This window comes from Cynoglossus semilaevis, chromosome 14, assembly GCF_000523025.1.
Source record: "Cynoglossus semilaevis isolate Cse_v1.0 chromosome 14, Cse_v1.0, whole genome shotgun sequence".
Lineage (NCBI taxonomy): Eukaryota > Metazoa > Chordata > Actinopteri > Pleuronectiformes > Cynoglossidae > Cynoglossus > Cynoglossus semilaevis.
In genome coordinates, this window is record NC_024320.1 from 18,094,158 (window position 1) to 18,109,094 (window position 14,937).

General features: G+C 39.5%; 2 protein-coding genes across 5 annotated transcripts in view; one reads left to right on the plus strand and one right to left on the minus strand.

The window, feature by feature from the left end:
• Nucleotides 1-1,711: 1,711 nt before the first annotated feature.
• LOC103389980 (kinesin-like protein KIF2A) lies at nucleotides 1,712-7,845 on the plus strand. The gene is made up of 18 exons (XM_008325647.3): nucleotides 1,712-1,954; nucleotides 2,577-2,696; nucleotides 2,817-2,917; nucleotides 3,041-3,136; nucleotides 3,554-3,608; nucleotides 3,698-3,860; nucleotides 3,947-4,037; nucleotides 4,115-4,178; nucleotides 4,266-4,357; nucleotides 4,444-4,586; nucleotides 4,666-4,870; nucleotides 5,073-5,183; nucleotides 5,631-5,698; nucleotides 5,940-6,029; nucleotides 6,262-6,403; nucleotides 6,546-6,647; nucleotides 6,783-6,918; nucleotides 7,181-7,845. Exons 1-18 carry the CDS (start codon nucleotides 1,876-1,878, stop codon nucleotides 7,264-7,266), a joined length of 1,944 nt encoding a protein of 647 aa, XP_008323869.2. The 5' UTR covers nucleotides 1,712-1,875; the 3' UTR covers nucleotides 7,267-7,845.
• Nucleotides 7,846-9,868: 2,023 nt separating this feature from the next.
• The window catches only part of pitpnm2 (phosphatidylinositol transfer protein, membrane-associated 2), a 38,385-nt gene continuing 33,316 nt past the window's right edge, over nucleotides 9,869-14,937 (minus strand). For all 4 annotated transcript variants that reach the window (XM_025062473.1, XM_025062474.1, XM_008325598.3 and 1 more), the window contains 4 exons: nucleotides 14,727-14,876; nucleotides 14,297-14,480; nucleotides 14,094-14,222; nucleotides 9,869-13,522 (listed from right to left, as the gene is read on the minus strand). In XM_025062473.1, the coding sequence (XP_024918241.1) occupies nucleotides 13,166-13,522; nucleotides 14,094-14,222; nucleotides 14,297-14,480; nucleotides 14,727-14,876 (820 nt within the window). In that variant the 3' untranslated portion in view covers nucleotides 9,869-13,165. The remainder of the gene's footprint in view (nucleotides 13,523-14,093; nucleotides 14,223-14,296; nucleotides 14,481-14,726; nucleotides 14,877-14,937) is intronic.

Genomic DNA, 14,937 nt, shown 5'->3' on the forward strand with positions numbered 1-14,937 from the left:
ATGCAGGAAAAAATAATATTTTTAAAAGTAATTTATGGTTGGGTTGGGGTTGAAGTTAGGTTTATGGTTAGTCTTGGAGTTAGGGTTATGGTTAGGGGTAGGGTTAGGGTTAGGGTTGGTGTTAGGGTTGGGTTTTGGGTTAGGGTTTGGGTTGGGGTTAACAAAGGCATTTTATAAAAATAAGTTTACAAAGTTGTTCTCTAAATGCCCTAATTTTATGAGAAACATGCAAGTAACGATAACATTTTGAAAAATAATTTTTCAAAACTTTTTCATCAAAATTGTTTCGTTTTTGACTAAAAATGACAGAAAAATTGACCTTTTGACCAAAAACTTTATACAAAAATATTTCTAAAAATGTTCTCTAAAAGCCCTAATTTTATGAGAAACATGCAAGTAAAGATAACATTTTTAAAAATAATTTTACAAACATTTTCATCAAAATTGTTTCATTTTTGACTAAAAATGACAAGAAAAATTCACATTTTGACAGAAGAATTTATACACAAAAATTCCCAAAAATGTTCTTTAAAAGCCCTAATTTTATGAGAAACATGCAAGTAAAGATAACATTTTGAAAAATAATTTTTCAAAACTTTTTCATCAAAATTGTTTTGTTTTTGACTAAAAATGACAAGAAAAATTCACATTTTGACAGAAGAATTTATACACAAAAATTCCCAAAAATGTTCTCTAAAAGCCCTAATTTTATGAAAAACATGCAAGTAAATATAACATTTTGAAAAATAATTTTTCAAAACTTTTTCATCAAAATTGTTTTGTTTTTGACTAAAAATGACAGAAAAATTGACCTTTTGACCAAAAACTTTATACAAAAATATTTCTAAAAATGTTCTCTAAATGCCCTAATTTTATGAGAAACATGCAAGTAAATATAACATTTTGAAAAATAATTTTACGAACATTTTTCATCAAAATTGTTTAGTTTTTGACTAAATATGACATGAAACTTTCACATTTTGACAGATAATTTCTCAAAAAAAAATTCAAACTTTATAAAAAGAAATAATTTTTTTCTAAAAAAAAATTCAAAAATATTTTTTTCTAAAGAAAATTCAAAATTTCCAATGTTTTTTCTAAACATTTTTCAAACATTTTTTTTCAAAACCCTTTTTTTTGACATGCAGAAAACATAAACAATTAAGATAAATTCCTAAAAAAACATTCAACACTACATTTTGATAAGAAACACGCAGAAAGATAAAATGTTGAAAAAAATTTTCAAAAATGTTCATCAAATTTTTTTTATCTGACCAACAATAAGGGTATTGCTGAAACATTCCAAAATGTCAAAATGCTCTAACTTGATAAGAAACATGCAACACATTTTGAGGGCAAACTTCATTGAAAGATTTAATGATTGATTGTTCAACAAAATTTACCTTGTAAATGTAGAGGCGCAACAACACAGCAACACAGAGCAGTTAATAACAACAATATATTATTTAGCACATACAAAAACATTTGTTGGACAAAGTGAATAATTATTTGATGCCATTTCTTCTCCATCTGTCATAGTGTTCGCTTCCTGCAACAAGTATATTCACTATATTGTCATGTGCAAAACCTGGTTCTCAATGCCCTTTTCCATGACATTAAAGGAGCAGTTTTCTATTAATATAAGATTGATATTAAATATATTTGCATTGAGAAATAATGAGTAGGCTGTATCATAGCAACATCAAATACCTTCACATCTGTACACTGTTCTTTTTCTAAAACAAGGGTTAATGCTTTAGAAAATAGAGGGAAATTGAAAATTAAGAAACATTAAATTTGAGTGTTTTCACTTTTATCATTCCACTGGACATAAAATGTTGCTCTGCACATGTACATCTGTACTGCACAGTTCTCATGGTCATTCTGTTGTTTGATTTTCAGACCAGACGAGTCACAGCAATACCCAGGTCTGAGAACGCTCCTGAGAACAGAGGTACGACCAGTTTGTCCTCTAATGTGTGTGATTCCCTCTGACCTGAGCCATCACTACAGTCACACTGAAGCTGGCAGATTATGAACATCACTAAATTGCTTGGGCTTTTAGTCTCACACACACGAAGGATCAATCAAATTTCTTGTGTCATTTTTGTCAGGTTTCCAATATAATTATTTTCACCATCATAATTGTTTCAAACATTCAAAACTAGCGAACACAAAATGCAACAAGAGCGGAGTTGAAACTGTGAGAATAAAACATCAAACAAGACAGTATCACAGATATATAGTATCACAGTACCACTCTATATTTACAGTACAGTAACAGCGTGAAATAATAAATGTGTCAGCCTAGACCGCTCTTGTTCTCTAGCCTTGGCTAAACTTCTGTTGATGCTACATGAAATTATAAATACTTAGTATAATTATAAATTCCTAATTTTTTCAAACAATTTTTTGTCAATGCATATGGCAGCGTTAGCGCTCTTAAAAATAATTCTTATCCATCACATTACATGACTTTATAGAGTAGAAGTGTCTGTTTACCTGCACAACAATGACAACAACAACTAACCCTGGGAAACTACAGTCTAAATCATGTGACACTGTCTGCTTCTTAGCTGCAGCAGTAGGGACCACACGGGCCCGTCCCAGCCAGCACAGCCAAGCTGCAGAGCCCCCCCCACCAGCTATCACTGCCCAGCCTGCAGCCAAAGAGTCTCTGCTCCAGCAACAGAATGGTAATGTCACACAGTTCTCTGTGGCCTTTCACATACTTTGTTTGTTGAACTCGCGCTACTCAGAGAACCTTCTCTTGTTGCCTCACTCTGTCCATTATTGTATTGTTTAATGATCACCAGCTCGGAGAAAGTCCAACTGTGTAAAAGAGGTGGAGAAGCTGCAGGAGAAGAGAGAGAAGAGACGTCTACAGCAGCAAGAGCTGCGAGAAAAAAGAGCACAGGTGAAAAGAAACGCAATTAAATTTACAATCCAGTTTAACAGAAAACAAATATAACCTGCAGGACCAGGATTTGGTTCAAACCTTTATATACCTTGACTAATTTGTGTTTCTGTTCCACTACAGGAAGTGGATGTGAATTTACCAAACTATGAAATCATGTGTATGATCAGAGACTTCAGAGGCAGCCTGGACTACAGACCCTTAACCAGCAATGATCTGGTACAGTAAGAGTTAATGGTGGTGACGTGAAGACACCTTTTCACTGTCACATAGTGCCTACGTATATGTATATAATCAGATTGAACATTTGAACGAATCGGAGAGACGAGAAGTGTATGTCCGATCATTTCATTTTTCTCCATCCAGTTATAGTTGCTCTAAAACATAGTCAATACATGCTGTCATTTACACACGCTGTGGAGAAGAAGTTTTCATTTGACTAAAGCACCTCAAGCTTAAAATAACGTCTCGATGCCGAGCATTTCAGGTCAGCCAAGCCTTTATTTAGAATTGCTGATTGATTAATCATGACTAATAGGGATTAATTAAGATGATTAATCATAATTAGATACGATCACAACTAATCACGGTTAATCGTAGCTACTCTGTAACACGTTTTTTGTCCACCACCTTCAGATTGAGGAGCACAGGATATGTGTGTGCGTGCGTGCACGTCCCCTCAATAAGAAAGGTAAGAGAGGTTCCATGTTCCTGTTCTGTCTTCATCATACAGTTCCAAGTGAATGAAGGTGATGGTTGTTTTATTTGTTTCCCCTTCAGAGTTATCAACGAAGGAACTGGACGTCATCACCATCCCAAGTAAAGACGTGGTCATGGTGCACGAGCCCAAGCAGAAAGTGGACCTCACTCGCTACTTGGAAAACCAAACGTTCCGATTTGACTATGCCTTTGATGAGAACTCCACCAATGAGATGGTGTACAGGTGAGCTCTGTGTTCCTTTCACTGTCACAGTCACCACCTGAGCACACTGTAGTTTAACTAAAGACAGTCCACTCCTCCACCTTCAGATTTACTGCCCAGCCACTGGTTGAGACCATTTTTGAGAGAGGGATGGCGACCTGCTTTGCATACGGACAAACCGGCAGCGGTAAAACACACGTGAGTGCTTTGGTCATGCTGTTTGGAAACAGGTTCTTATTATCCTTCTCCTTTGGTAACAAACTCCGCTCTTTCAGACAATGGGAGGAGACTTTTCAGGAAAGAACCAGGACTGTTCCAAAGGCATCTACGCTCTCTCAGGTGAGTCGGTGTCTTTTTCTTCTTCGTTACTACTGCCCGCTGCTCACAGGTTCGTAACTTAGAGTCTGTGTCTCTGTCCGTTTGCAGCCAGAGATGTTTTTCTCATGTTGAAAAAGCCAAATTACAAGAAGTTGGATCTGCAGGTCTTTGCCACATTTTTTGAGATTTATAGCGGGAAGGTAAGTGTTCTTAAACAAACTCTGTAGTTCCTTCTGTCTGTTCACAGTTAATAATTTGAACACTGGTTTTGTTTCTTGGATGAAAGGTGTTTGATCTACTTAACCGCAAAGCCAAGTTACGGGTCCTGGAGGACGGGAAGCAGCAGGTTCAGGTGGTGGGCCTGCAGGAGAGGGAGGTGAAGTGCACGGAGGACGTCCTCAAACTCATCGAAATGGGAAACAGCTGCAGGTGGACAATTATGACCAGAATACCACCAGTGACAGACAGGTTCAGATTGGCTGATTTGGATCCTGTGAATTTCTTCCAGGACTTCTGGACAAACCTCCGCCAATGCTCACTCATCACGGAGCCACGCCGTGTTTCAGATCATTCTCCGTCGACGGGGGAAGATGCATGGAAAGTTCTCCCTCATCGACCTGGCTGGTAACGAGAGAGGGGCCGACACGTCTAGTGCTGACCGCAAGACTCGCTTAGAAGGAGCCGAGATCAACAAGAGTCTCCTGGCGCTCAAGGTTCTCTCCGTCTCCTCCTCCTGTCTGTGTCACTGACTCCTGGCATCAGGAATCCAATGACAAACATTAATGACTTCACCTGGTGTCAAAAACAGAACAGAAAAAATATATAATTCTGTTCAAAAAACCTCAACAAATAAGACATCATTTTCCTGTGTAATTTAAGCCTGTGAATGTATCAACCTGGCTGTACTTTTTGCAGGAGTGTATCCGAGCCCTGGGTCGGAACAAACCTCACACTCCTTTCAGAGCCAGCAAGTTAACTCAAGTGCTGAGGGACTCCTTCATCGGAGAGAACTCCAGGACATGCATGGTGAGAACTCTCTACGTTGTTACTGATGTGTGTCTTTGATATAATGTGTTTGATAGAAATGAAGCCACACCGACCCATGAGCTGGAAGTCAACTATAGATCACAGGTCAAGAACTGACAATATGAAAATGAGCAAAGATTAGTCTTAACAAAAACAAACATGTCCTGAGTGTAAAAATTCAGTGTAAAAAATGATCAATAATAGAAAAATATGTTTACAGTTATAATAATGCATTTAAAAATAATGGCCATGTGTTGGGTTCACAAACCCCTGATGGTACTTGGGCTCCCCCTGTGGTTTGCAAGGGACACCACAGGGGGGTCACGTAATGACAGATATATACAGCTTTTCTATCTTTCTTATCTATTCTCATATTATCATCTGTTTCTGTGTGTGTGTGTGTGGTTTCAGAATTAAATGTAAAAAAACCCAAATGTTTTCTGACAGATTGCCACCATCTCTCCTGGAATGGCCTCTTGTGAAAACACTCTGAATACACTGAGATACGCTAACAGGTAAAACTAATGCAGTCCTGTCAAGAGTCAAACCCTGACACTGATAAAGTCTGATCTCAAATCATAAACTTTTACCGTAGTCTTATCTCTTAAGACACATTCTATTACTGTAGAGTGACTCTACATATAAAATAAAATAAAATAAAATAAAAGATATGTGAAAATATAAACAAAGTCTTTTTTCTTTGTTTGTACTTTTTTCATATGGTTTCTTTTCCTCTCCTCTGTCTCTTTTCTACAGAGTGAAGGAGTTCGGCATTAGTCCCTCTGACATTCCCTTCTCACAGAGCGGCGGTGGAGGAGGACGCTCCGAGACCTCGCCCACATACGAGTATGATCACTAACACTTGACTCTTATCACTACTGTACTTTATGCACTTTATTTCTCTCCATCACCTACACTGACCACAGCTGACCCGTCCGTGTTGGCCCAAACTTAATGACCAAACCAAGTCAACCAGTGAAGGTCTGCCCTGAACTACTAGTTAGCTCTAGTCAACCCTGTCGTTCAGAAGTCAGTGACATCACTGCTGTTTGACACAGCTGCTCACGTGTGTTGTCAGGGTGAAGGAGCTCACCATAGATCCGGCTGCAGTCATGGAGTGTCATCAGGGACTGGCCAATCAGCTGGAGGTGCTGGAGGCCCAGTGGGGGGTCGGCAGTTCTCCGCAGAGAGACGACCTGAAGCTGCTCTGTGAACAGAACGTAAGACGATCACAGTTTCACACAGGTGTCCGTGGGTGATGACAACACTGTAGTTTAGTGCCTGCACAGTGTTGCACTCTCAACTATATGTGATAACCTCTGCTGCCCCCTAGTGATTCTTTTCTGATTTACTTTTCTCTAGGAGGAAGAGGTGTCCCCACAGCTCTTCACTTTCCATGAAGCTGTATCTCAGCTGGTGGAGATGGAGGAGCAGGTCCTGGAGGACCACAGGGCAGTGTTCCAGGTATACAGGAGTTTCACACAACACCAAATGACACGTCTGTTTTTCATGACGAAAAACATAAATAGAAGAAGCTGTTATAGTGAAGCAGGCCTGTGTTGTTCATACCGTGTTAATCCACAGTACGTTCCTCCTCAGGAGTCCATCCGTTGGCTGGAAGATGAGAAGGTGCTCCTGGAAATGACAGAGGAGGTGGACTACGACGTGGAGTCGTATGCAACTCAACTAGAACAAATCCTGGACCAGAAGATAGACATTCTCATTGAGCTGAGAGGTAGCTGATTAGTAACATCGAAATAGCCGTCATGTTTCATGAACACAGACAGACATTTTTACAGCCTTTCAAATTAAATTCTTAATTAAAAAAACAATAACAATGGAGCAAATCTGACCCAGTTTACAGCCCTCCCATTCTGACAGTGGATGGTAAACTGTTGGTCCGACCTTTGTTCTGAGCTCTGAACCGATACTTCCTGTGTAAAATCCAACTAGATGCTAATGCTGTACCTTTCAAACATTGTTTTTTTGTCTTTCAGATAAAGTCAAATCCTTCCGCTGCACACTGCAGGAAGAGGAGCAGGCTAGCAAACAAATAACTCCCAAGAGGCCTCGTGCTCTATAGACGCCCACTGACAAGAACAGACAAGTCCTGAGACATGTGAAGGCCTCGTCTCTGAAGAGCCCAGCAGTAAATTGTGTGAGTCTCTCTCTCTCTCCCCCCGTCCTCCCTCTCGGTCCGAGTGTCCATCTCCACCTCTGTCCAGTACTGGCTTCACCACATCCCTGTCCATCAGAAAAACCAAAGAGCAGACTGTTCTTGCTCTCTGTGTGCCTGTACAGTGTGTCTACCATTGTTCTCCCATGTATGATGAAGCACAAGTGCTTTGTTTAGGTTGATAAAATAAGTAAAACATTTTGTTTTTGTTTTTAAAGAATTTTATAAAGTCAATCAGCATGGCCAGTTTTATAAAGAGCTCTTGCCCTCTTGTGCAATATCTGGAGGATGTTCCTCCTGTCGTTCCCCAGTGTTTCAGCTCAGGAGCGACCAGGACTTGTATGTTCGTCTACGGATAAAGGAGCTGTAGTGTTCAAGTTTGATTGACAGCCCTGAAAACACAAAATAAATCAACGCATTTCATTATTTGACATATTAATGTTCACAGACAACATTTGCCATAATAAAAAAAATCTCTTGTTGCCACCTGTGTTGATTTATTCTTTTATTTATATTCTTTCACGATATAAGAGGATACCGTGATTTATCACGGGCTCACGGGCCAGAATGTGGTTCGAAAATTTGACGAGCGGGACAGTTCAGTATAGGTTGGATGTATAATGTTGGGCGAAATAATATGAATGAAATGTACAACAATAACCCTCAATCTTTAAAGTAATTTTGCCACATTTGATGTCTGCCTCCATCTAGTGGCATCAACTGAAATTACAGTCAATTCGCAGTTTTTGGCAGGTCGGATCAGAACACCTAGCGGGCTCTATCTGGTCCACAGGCCGTAGTTTGTCCACGTCCAAGCTAGGCTGTTTTGTCTTCCAGTTTAAAGGCAGACTTTAAACTACCTAAACTATAGAAATGATCAACTGCAGGACTCAATTAGTGAAAGTGATGAGGTCATGTCAAATTAACATGTTGGTCTGCTGCAGTTCAATCAGCAGAATGTACAGATCATACAGTAGAATACAGTATCACTGCTTTATTGTTGTTTAGCATGAAGGTTACACACTTGCAGTCCGGCTTTATGACATGCAACCGCCTCTTAGATAAGAGCTGCTGGGCTGATTGAAAGTACAGTCCAGAGTAACATCTCAAAGGTTCTGTAAAAGTGTCCAGTTTAAAAATAGGTTCAGTGAAACCTATAAAACCCTCAGCAGTTGTTGTAAAGAGACAGCAGAGGTGAACAGTAGCTCCGGTACAAATGTCAGAGGTTTGAAACGCTGCAGACGCTGTGACAGAGTGTTCAACGTCGAACTGCACGGAGCTCGTACGAGGGTGAGTCAAAAAGTTCTTGGACAGATGTGACAAAGGTGTCTGATTTTATACAATTAAAACGTTTTAGTCATTTTTCTCAGTCTTATCCAACAGTTCTAACACGACTGTATTACTACTGTACTTTTTTTAAATCAGATTTGTCAAGCACTAAAAACAAAGGCATCACAGTCTTACCAAATTTTGATTTAAAAAAGAAAATTATACTTACTGAAGCGTGTAACAGGTTTGGATCTAGCCAGGATTCTACAAATTATTTTTTGATAAAAAAAAAACAAAACTGGCAGAAGTGTTCAAACAGAGGAAAGAGTATTTAAAAAAAACCTTAGTTATTCACATCATTTCTTTTTTACACCATGTCTAAGACAGTTTTTGACTTTCCCTCCCTATTGTAATGCTCTATGTGTGTGTGTGTACAACCCCGGTTGTGGCAGAAATGCTAATGTAGCAACAATAAGAATTTAGCACTGGTAAAAATAAAAACATTTCTTTATCGTGGTGCATGATGATAATAAAATAAAATGCTATATATCTTAATATATTTACCTGAAATGTCCATTTTCAACATCAGGATCTTTAGGTAAGTAAATAAATATCAACCATAGAGCGGCTACATGTACATGTACATCTTTACACTATATACACGGAGACACTGAAGGTTCCTGTACGCAGTCAGGATCCAGAATGAGAGAAACATTCAACTTGGCAGCTAAATGGCCAAAAAGAGGGGGGTGGGGCCCCACCACCCCCCACCCCCAACCCCTCTTTTTTGGTTGTTTGTCTCTAAAACACAACACAACTGTAACTCAATAAAAAAAAGGTCAATTTAAAAGAAACAGCTTATTTCGCATGGTTACATAAACTCCCCTACACTCTGCCCTCACGTACAGGCAGATTTGACTTTTTTTCTTTTTCAGACACCAGACAATGACATTTTGAAACATGTAATCACAAAAGACCCAACACAGTATCCATTAAAATACTTATACACAGACAGGACTGCAGAGGAAGCAGTCAAATATGACTTTATAAAAATGGACAGGACGTTGTCGTTTGCACAGGGCTCACCTCTGTTTTCTACAGACTATTGAAGGACTCTATGTATCTGCCTCACAGATGTAGTTGGGATCAATTTTGTAAACTTAATTTAATTTAACTCTTAGTAACCTGTAAATTTTGTTTCTACAGCTAAGCTGTCAAAAAATGGCAGGAATTTAAAAACAAATTACGCACACGTTTCGCCCTCTAGTGCATTGGTGAAGTAATGCGCTTTAAACTCAGACGCATAAACAGGGTGATATAGATACATCACATACAGTATAAGGGGGTCCCTACTGGACATACAGTACATGTTTGGTAAGAAGTGTCAACTGGTTTTAAGTCAACTGGTTTTTTATCAAATACGCCTAGAAATGAGGACTGAATGAATGTCCTGTGCTTATGTGTGTATTTGCTCGTTACCTTACGTGTGCAACTTCAGCCAATTTTGTAAACAATTAACATGTTGTAATCAGAAGCTAAAACCTTGATGGAGATACTGTGGCAACATACAGTTCTAATGATTTGTTTTGAATAAGTAAAACTTTATTTGTTTTTGGTTCCTAACAAAGGCTAAAGTTCAACTACCTGATATTTAAGTGTTAGAAGGACAGCATGCTTATCTTGTCAGGAACATGCTAATATTATCAACCAGGAGTAAAAGGTAGTTGTGGAAAAGGTTTATACTGCTTGGACAAGCTAAGCCTTTTTTTTTTTTTTTTTTGTTGCTTCAACTCTCCCCAAGAACTGTAGAAGTCTTTAATTTCATTAAAGACACATTTTGTCTTTTTCAAAAGTGACTACTGAAGGTCCTTCAACATAGTCAGTCAGAATCTCACTGTTTAACTGGTACTGAGGGTGAGCCTGCTGCGTTTTGTGCCTGTGCTAGCAGAGAAGTTATGCTAGCTATGTTACTAGCATGTTGCTAGTACTTCAGTTAAACATGTCTGAAAATATGAACTACATTATAAGGTAAATACAGTTTCTTTTCTATCAAAACAGACATTTTCCTAGGATTAATAACTTAGTCACTCGGATATGTTAGAATAATTTCTGTGGATGTTGTTATTCTTACTTTTCATCACATCTCAAAGCCATACAGGTGGTTAGCATTTCTAATGGAAAGTCCTGCAGATTTTCTCAAGAGTTACAATTTACAAATTCTAATTAAAAATAGTCTGTTTTGGCACTTCAATTTGCCTTTTGTCACATCCTGACAAATATAGAGACACGTGCAACCCTGCACACACATACATTACACCCTGAAATAAATAAAGTGTCATGCACTGCAAAGGTGTTTAAACACTGCAACACAAGATGGTAAAAGCAACACTCTATTGTAAAATAGTGCAAAAACAACAATGAGGTCACACAGTTGATTAAATACATTATGAGATCATGTTTTGGCTTCGTACTGGGTCTAACAGCTGCTGAAGAAGGACACCAAGAAGCTGGATTTGAAACAAAGGTGTGAATGAAGGTTCTGTGACATTCTCAGGTGTGAAGAACAGGAACAAGGACTGGTATGACACCGCAATTTATCTTGGTCACGGGTTATAGATATCTCTAAGCCCTTTTTTGTTTTACAAGGTCAACGTTTAAAAAAAAACATGTTATCATTTCAAAATATCTCGGATTTGAATGACTTGTCAAACACTGCGTGTTGACGTGTTTAGACTTAGGTGGAGGACAAGGTGAAATTATTGGTATAAATTCAGGGTTTTTTTCTATTCGGTTTTAGGACCTTTTAAATTATCTCTATAAAACTGTTGATGGTACAGCAGCTGAAAGATTCTCTGCTGGACACACGTTTCAATGCTTTTAAGTAGAATTTAAAATGGTGTTTTCTGCAGTTAATCGGCTTGTAACACAATTTATTTCCTTATTTGTTGGAGGCTTCATTGTATTGTATTGTAGGCAGTTGTTGCCGGTGTTTTAGTGGTGATTGTCCAGTTTCAATACAGGTAGTGCTATGATCTGTACAGTGAGAAAATGGCCAAAAGTTTTTATAAGGGAGAAAAAGAGGGCGGGGAGGCGGGTGAGCATAAGAAGCTAAATCTAATCATTTTGTGCACATTGTTTATTAAATTAAATTGACTAAATTGTAGCCTGTCTTTTTCTTTGTCTATTTTCATTGAAAACAGCTCAGTGAACAGACACAAAAAATACACAGCAGTGAACTTATTGTTCAACTCAGCCATTTCCAACATTTATGAAAAATTACTTGTACCTGTGTCCCACTCTTTGGTCCATTTGGCAAAAACATACTGAAGTTGACGGGTCACTGTAAGAGGACATTCTGGCTTCTCTTCCACAGAGTGTGAAAGGTAATGGTCACCTCAGCAGAAACACACACTTCTGTTTCATGAAAGTCAAAGGCCAAGGAACGTACTGTCTGTGAGCAGCAGCAGCAGCAGCAGCAGCAGCTGCATCAGCAGCTGCATGAGTGGGAAACAGAGCTCCACCAACAGTATTTGAAGCAGTGTAAAGGGATTGTTGCTGTGGACTGTACACAGTTTGTAGGTAGAGGTGACGTCGTCTCTTGATGCTGCCCTGTTTTTTTGTCTTTTGGCTTCCAGTTCCAATTGTGGACTGTGTGTCAGTCAGACATTAAGGCCTCAGTGCAGCCGCGGGCCACACTAAGAAACCCCCTAACTCCAGTCTCAGACACTAATGCAGGTTTAAGGTAAATGGACCTCCTTCACTGCTACAATATATCTGTAACCTCCTGGTTTGAAGGATCAGTTCACCCAGAATACAAACACATTTTATCAGTTACTCTATGGAACTTACTGTTGGGCCTTTAATTTTCAGTCTTGGTGGGGTTTTTTTATTTTATCTCTTAATTTTTTTAAAGATAATAAAATGTATCATACTCCATGTTGTAACTGTCAGTCATGTTAAGGCAAACTGACTTATAATAATAATAATAAATTCTAAGACCTGAAGCCTTTGATTTCATCTTCATTACTTTTCATTATTTTTTCTTTCCTATTGTCACTATCTGAAAAAAACACTAAACAAACAGCGGGACAAAAAACAAATGCAAATGTCATTGGCTTTTCATCGTGGCTGCTAGGATTTTTATGGCCTGGGACTCACAACTAGACAGTTTACATTGAGTTTAGCTCTGCAGGTCACACTGAGAATGTGGTGGATTAGTTTAAGGCTTACAACGTTTCCTTTGACTGTTTATGGTCAATTCTTTAAACTAATGAGTAATTTATCCTGTAAAAAAGTGTAACTGTAAAAGAGTCATGCTACAGAATTGTCTTTTGTTCTATTTAAAGCTCCATCTGGATAAAGATCTCCTCTACACTGACCTCTCCTGGTCTAGTTAAGTCTCTTATTATGTCCATGTCCTGGTCCTGTATCCAAAATGGCAGCTCTCCTTTTCTACTCTTTTCTTTCAGCCTAGGTCTAGTTCAAAAATTAAAAGGGCTTAGAACAAGTCCTTTACCCCAGCGCCCCCTAACAGGAGTTATTTTGTGCCTAGTAACCCTGTGCTGCCCTCCCTGCTGCGGCCCCAGCATGCTGCAGCTATACTCATACTTCTTTGAGTAGACGTAGCAGTTCGATCACGCTCCACCTCACATTGGCTTTGTGTTCGTTCAGTCCGTCCTTGCTGGTTCGGCGAGGCCGACCTGACTCCTCCAGGTTGCTGAGAGGAAATGGTACGAAAGATGTGGTTGCGTTTACGGAGGAAGTCTCCACCGGCCGCTCCCAGACCGAAGCTGCTCTTGCGGAGGACCATGCGTGTGCTGGCCGACTTAGCCGGGCGAGACCTCTGGTTGAACTCCAGTTGGGACAGGTGGGAAGCATAGCCGTCTGCAATGAACTGGAAGAAAAATGTCGTCAGTATGTACAACTTAAGCTGGAGTTCGTATCTACGGTACGACGTAACTTCGATTTACGCCATAAGTCAGAACTTACATACTCTAGTTCCTGCGCAAACTCCTGTTTTTCATCCTTTGACTGGGTTTGCGACTTATACTCAGGGCCGACATATATTAAAATATATAATTTCACGTTTGTTATTTTCACACTGACAACCACTAGAGGGCACTCTAGGTTAGTGTACCAGTATCTGCTACCTCTGTAACACAGACAGCTGCTAGGGGGCACTAGTGCGACACGTGTTTTTCTCTTCATTATGCATTTTTGGCTGGTGCGACTTAAATTCCAGAAAATACCATAGTTAACAAGTTTTTTAACACTGTATGTCGAAAGATGGAATGAGACCTACTCAATAAATTATTGGGAGATGACAAAGTAACCACAGAATGCTGTAGATCTAGGACGTTGTCACATTGTGGACTGAGGACCACCTGTACTACAGTACCAAAGCCTGTTGTACTGCGCTGCAATTCTTATGACCGCATTAAAAAGATTGTGAAAGTATTTCTCACCTGACACTGGTGCTGCATCTTCTTTGTGGGCCTTCCCACAATGTAGATATGAAAGGGAGACAGACCGATGGACGAGTACACTGAGATGTCCTTGGATGACCCGTAGGCTGCAAAGATCTTCATGTGTGCCTAATAGAAAAGCAATTTCAGCTTCTGATACTTTACTTAGTAAATTACAACTCAAACCTCATTGCCTACTGTACCTCATTGATAAGATATTTGAGGAAGTTGGCCTTGTGTCGCAGCGGGTCGTGAACTAGGCCATCGCAGAAGGAGACGATGCCGTGAGGAAAGTTGTGTTGAGAAAGCCAGGCCACCACACGCTGCTTCTGCATGTCAGGGCGACCTGTTACATACACTATCAGGTAGCCCAAGTCCTGCCAGTACCTGTGATGAATGATAATCAGGTGAGAATTAGCAGATGGATTTTTCATGGTAATTATTCACAAATATACACGGGTTAAAATGTGACCCTTAAAAAAAAACGTTTCTGTACGTTAGTTAATGTCTCACGTCTTTGTTTAGTTGATTTTTCCAAATGGATCACTGAATAAGAAAATGATCATTTCACTGGAACAAAGGCCTGGACACCATGACCAAAGTCACGGACTTACAGGCTGTCTCGATCCTCACCTCACCACGTCCACAGCTCCAGCTCGCACCTTTGGGTCGCTGCCCATGATGGACACGCTGGCAGCGAAAGAACCGTCAATGCTAAACACAACAAACTCCGCTCCCCATGGTAAAATGGTAAGATAACTATCTGCACACGTGTGGTCGCCCCTGCGAGAGGGAGAGAGAAAATAAATGATTCATGAAAAAAATACAGATTCAGAATGAAATA

Bases quoted from the DNA above. Each gene is read 5' to 3' on its own strand.
- LOC103389980 (XM_008325647.3), top strand. From the start codon at position 1,876: ATGGTCATTCTGTTGTTTGATTTTCAGACCAGACGAGTCACAGCAATA. The intron at 2,697-2,816 runs GTAATGTCACAC...AATGATCACCAG, and splicing joins TCTGCTCCAGCAACAGAATG to CTCGGAGAAAGTCCAACTGT. The intron at 6,919-7,180 runs GTAGCTGATTAG...TTTGTCTTTCAG, and splicing joins CATTCTCATTGAGCTGAGAG to ATAAAGTCAAATCCTTCCGC.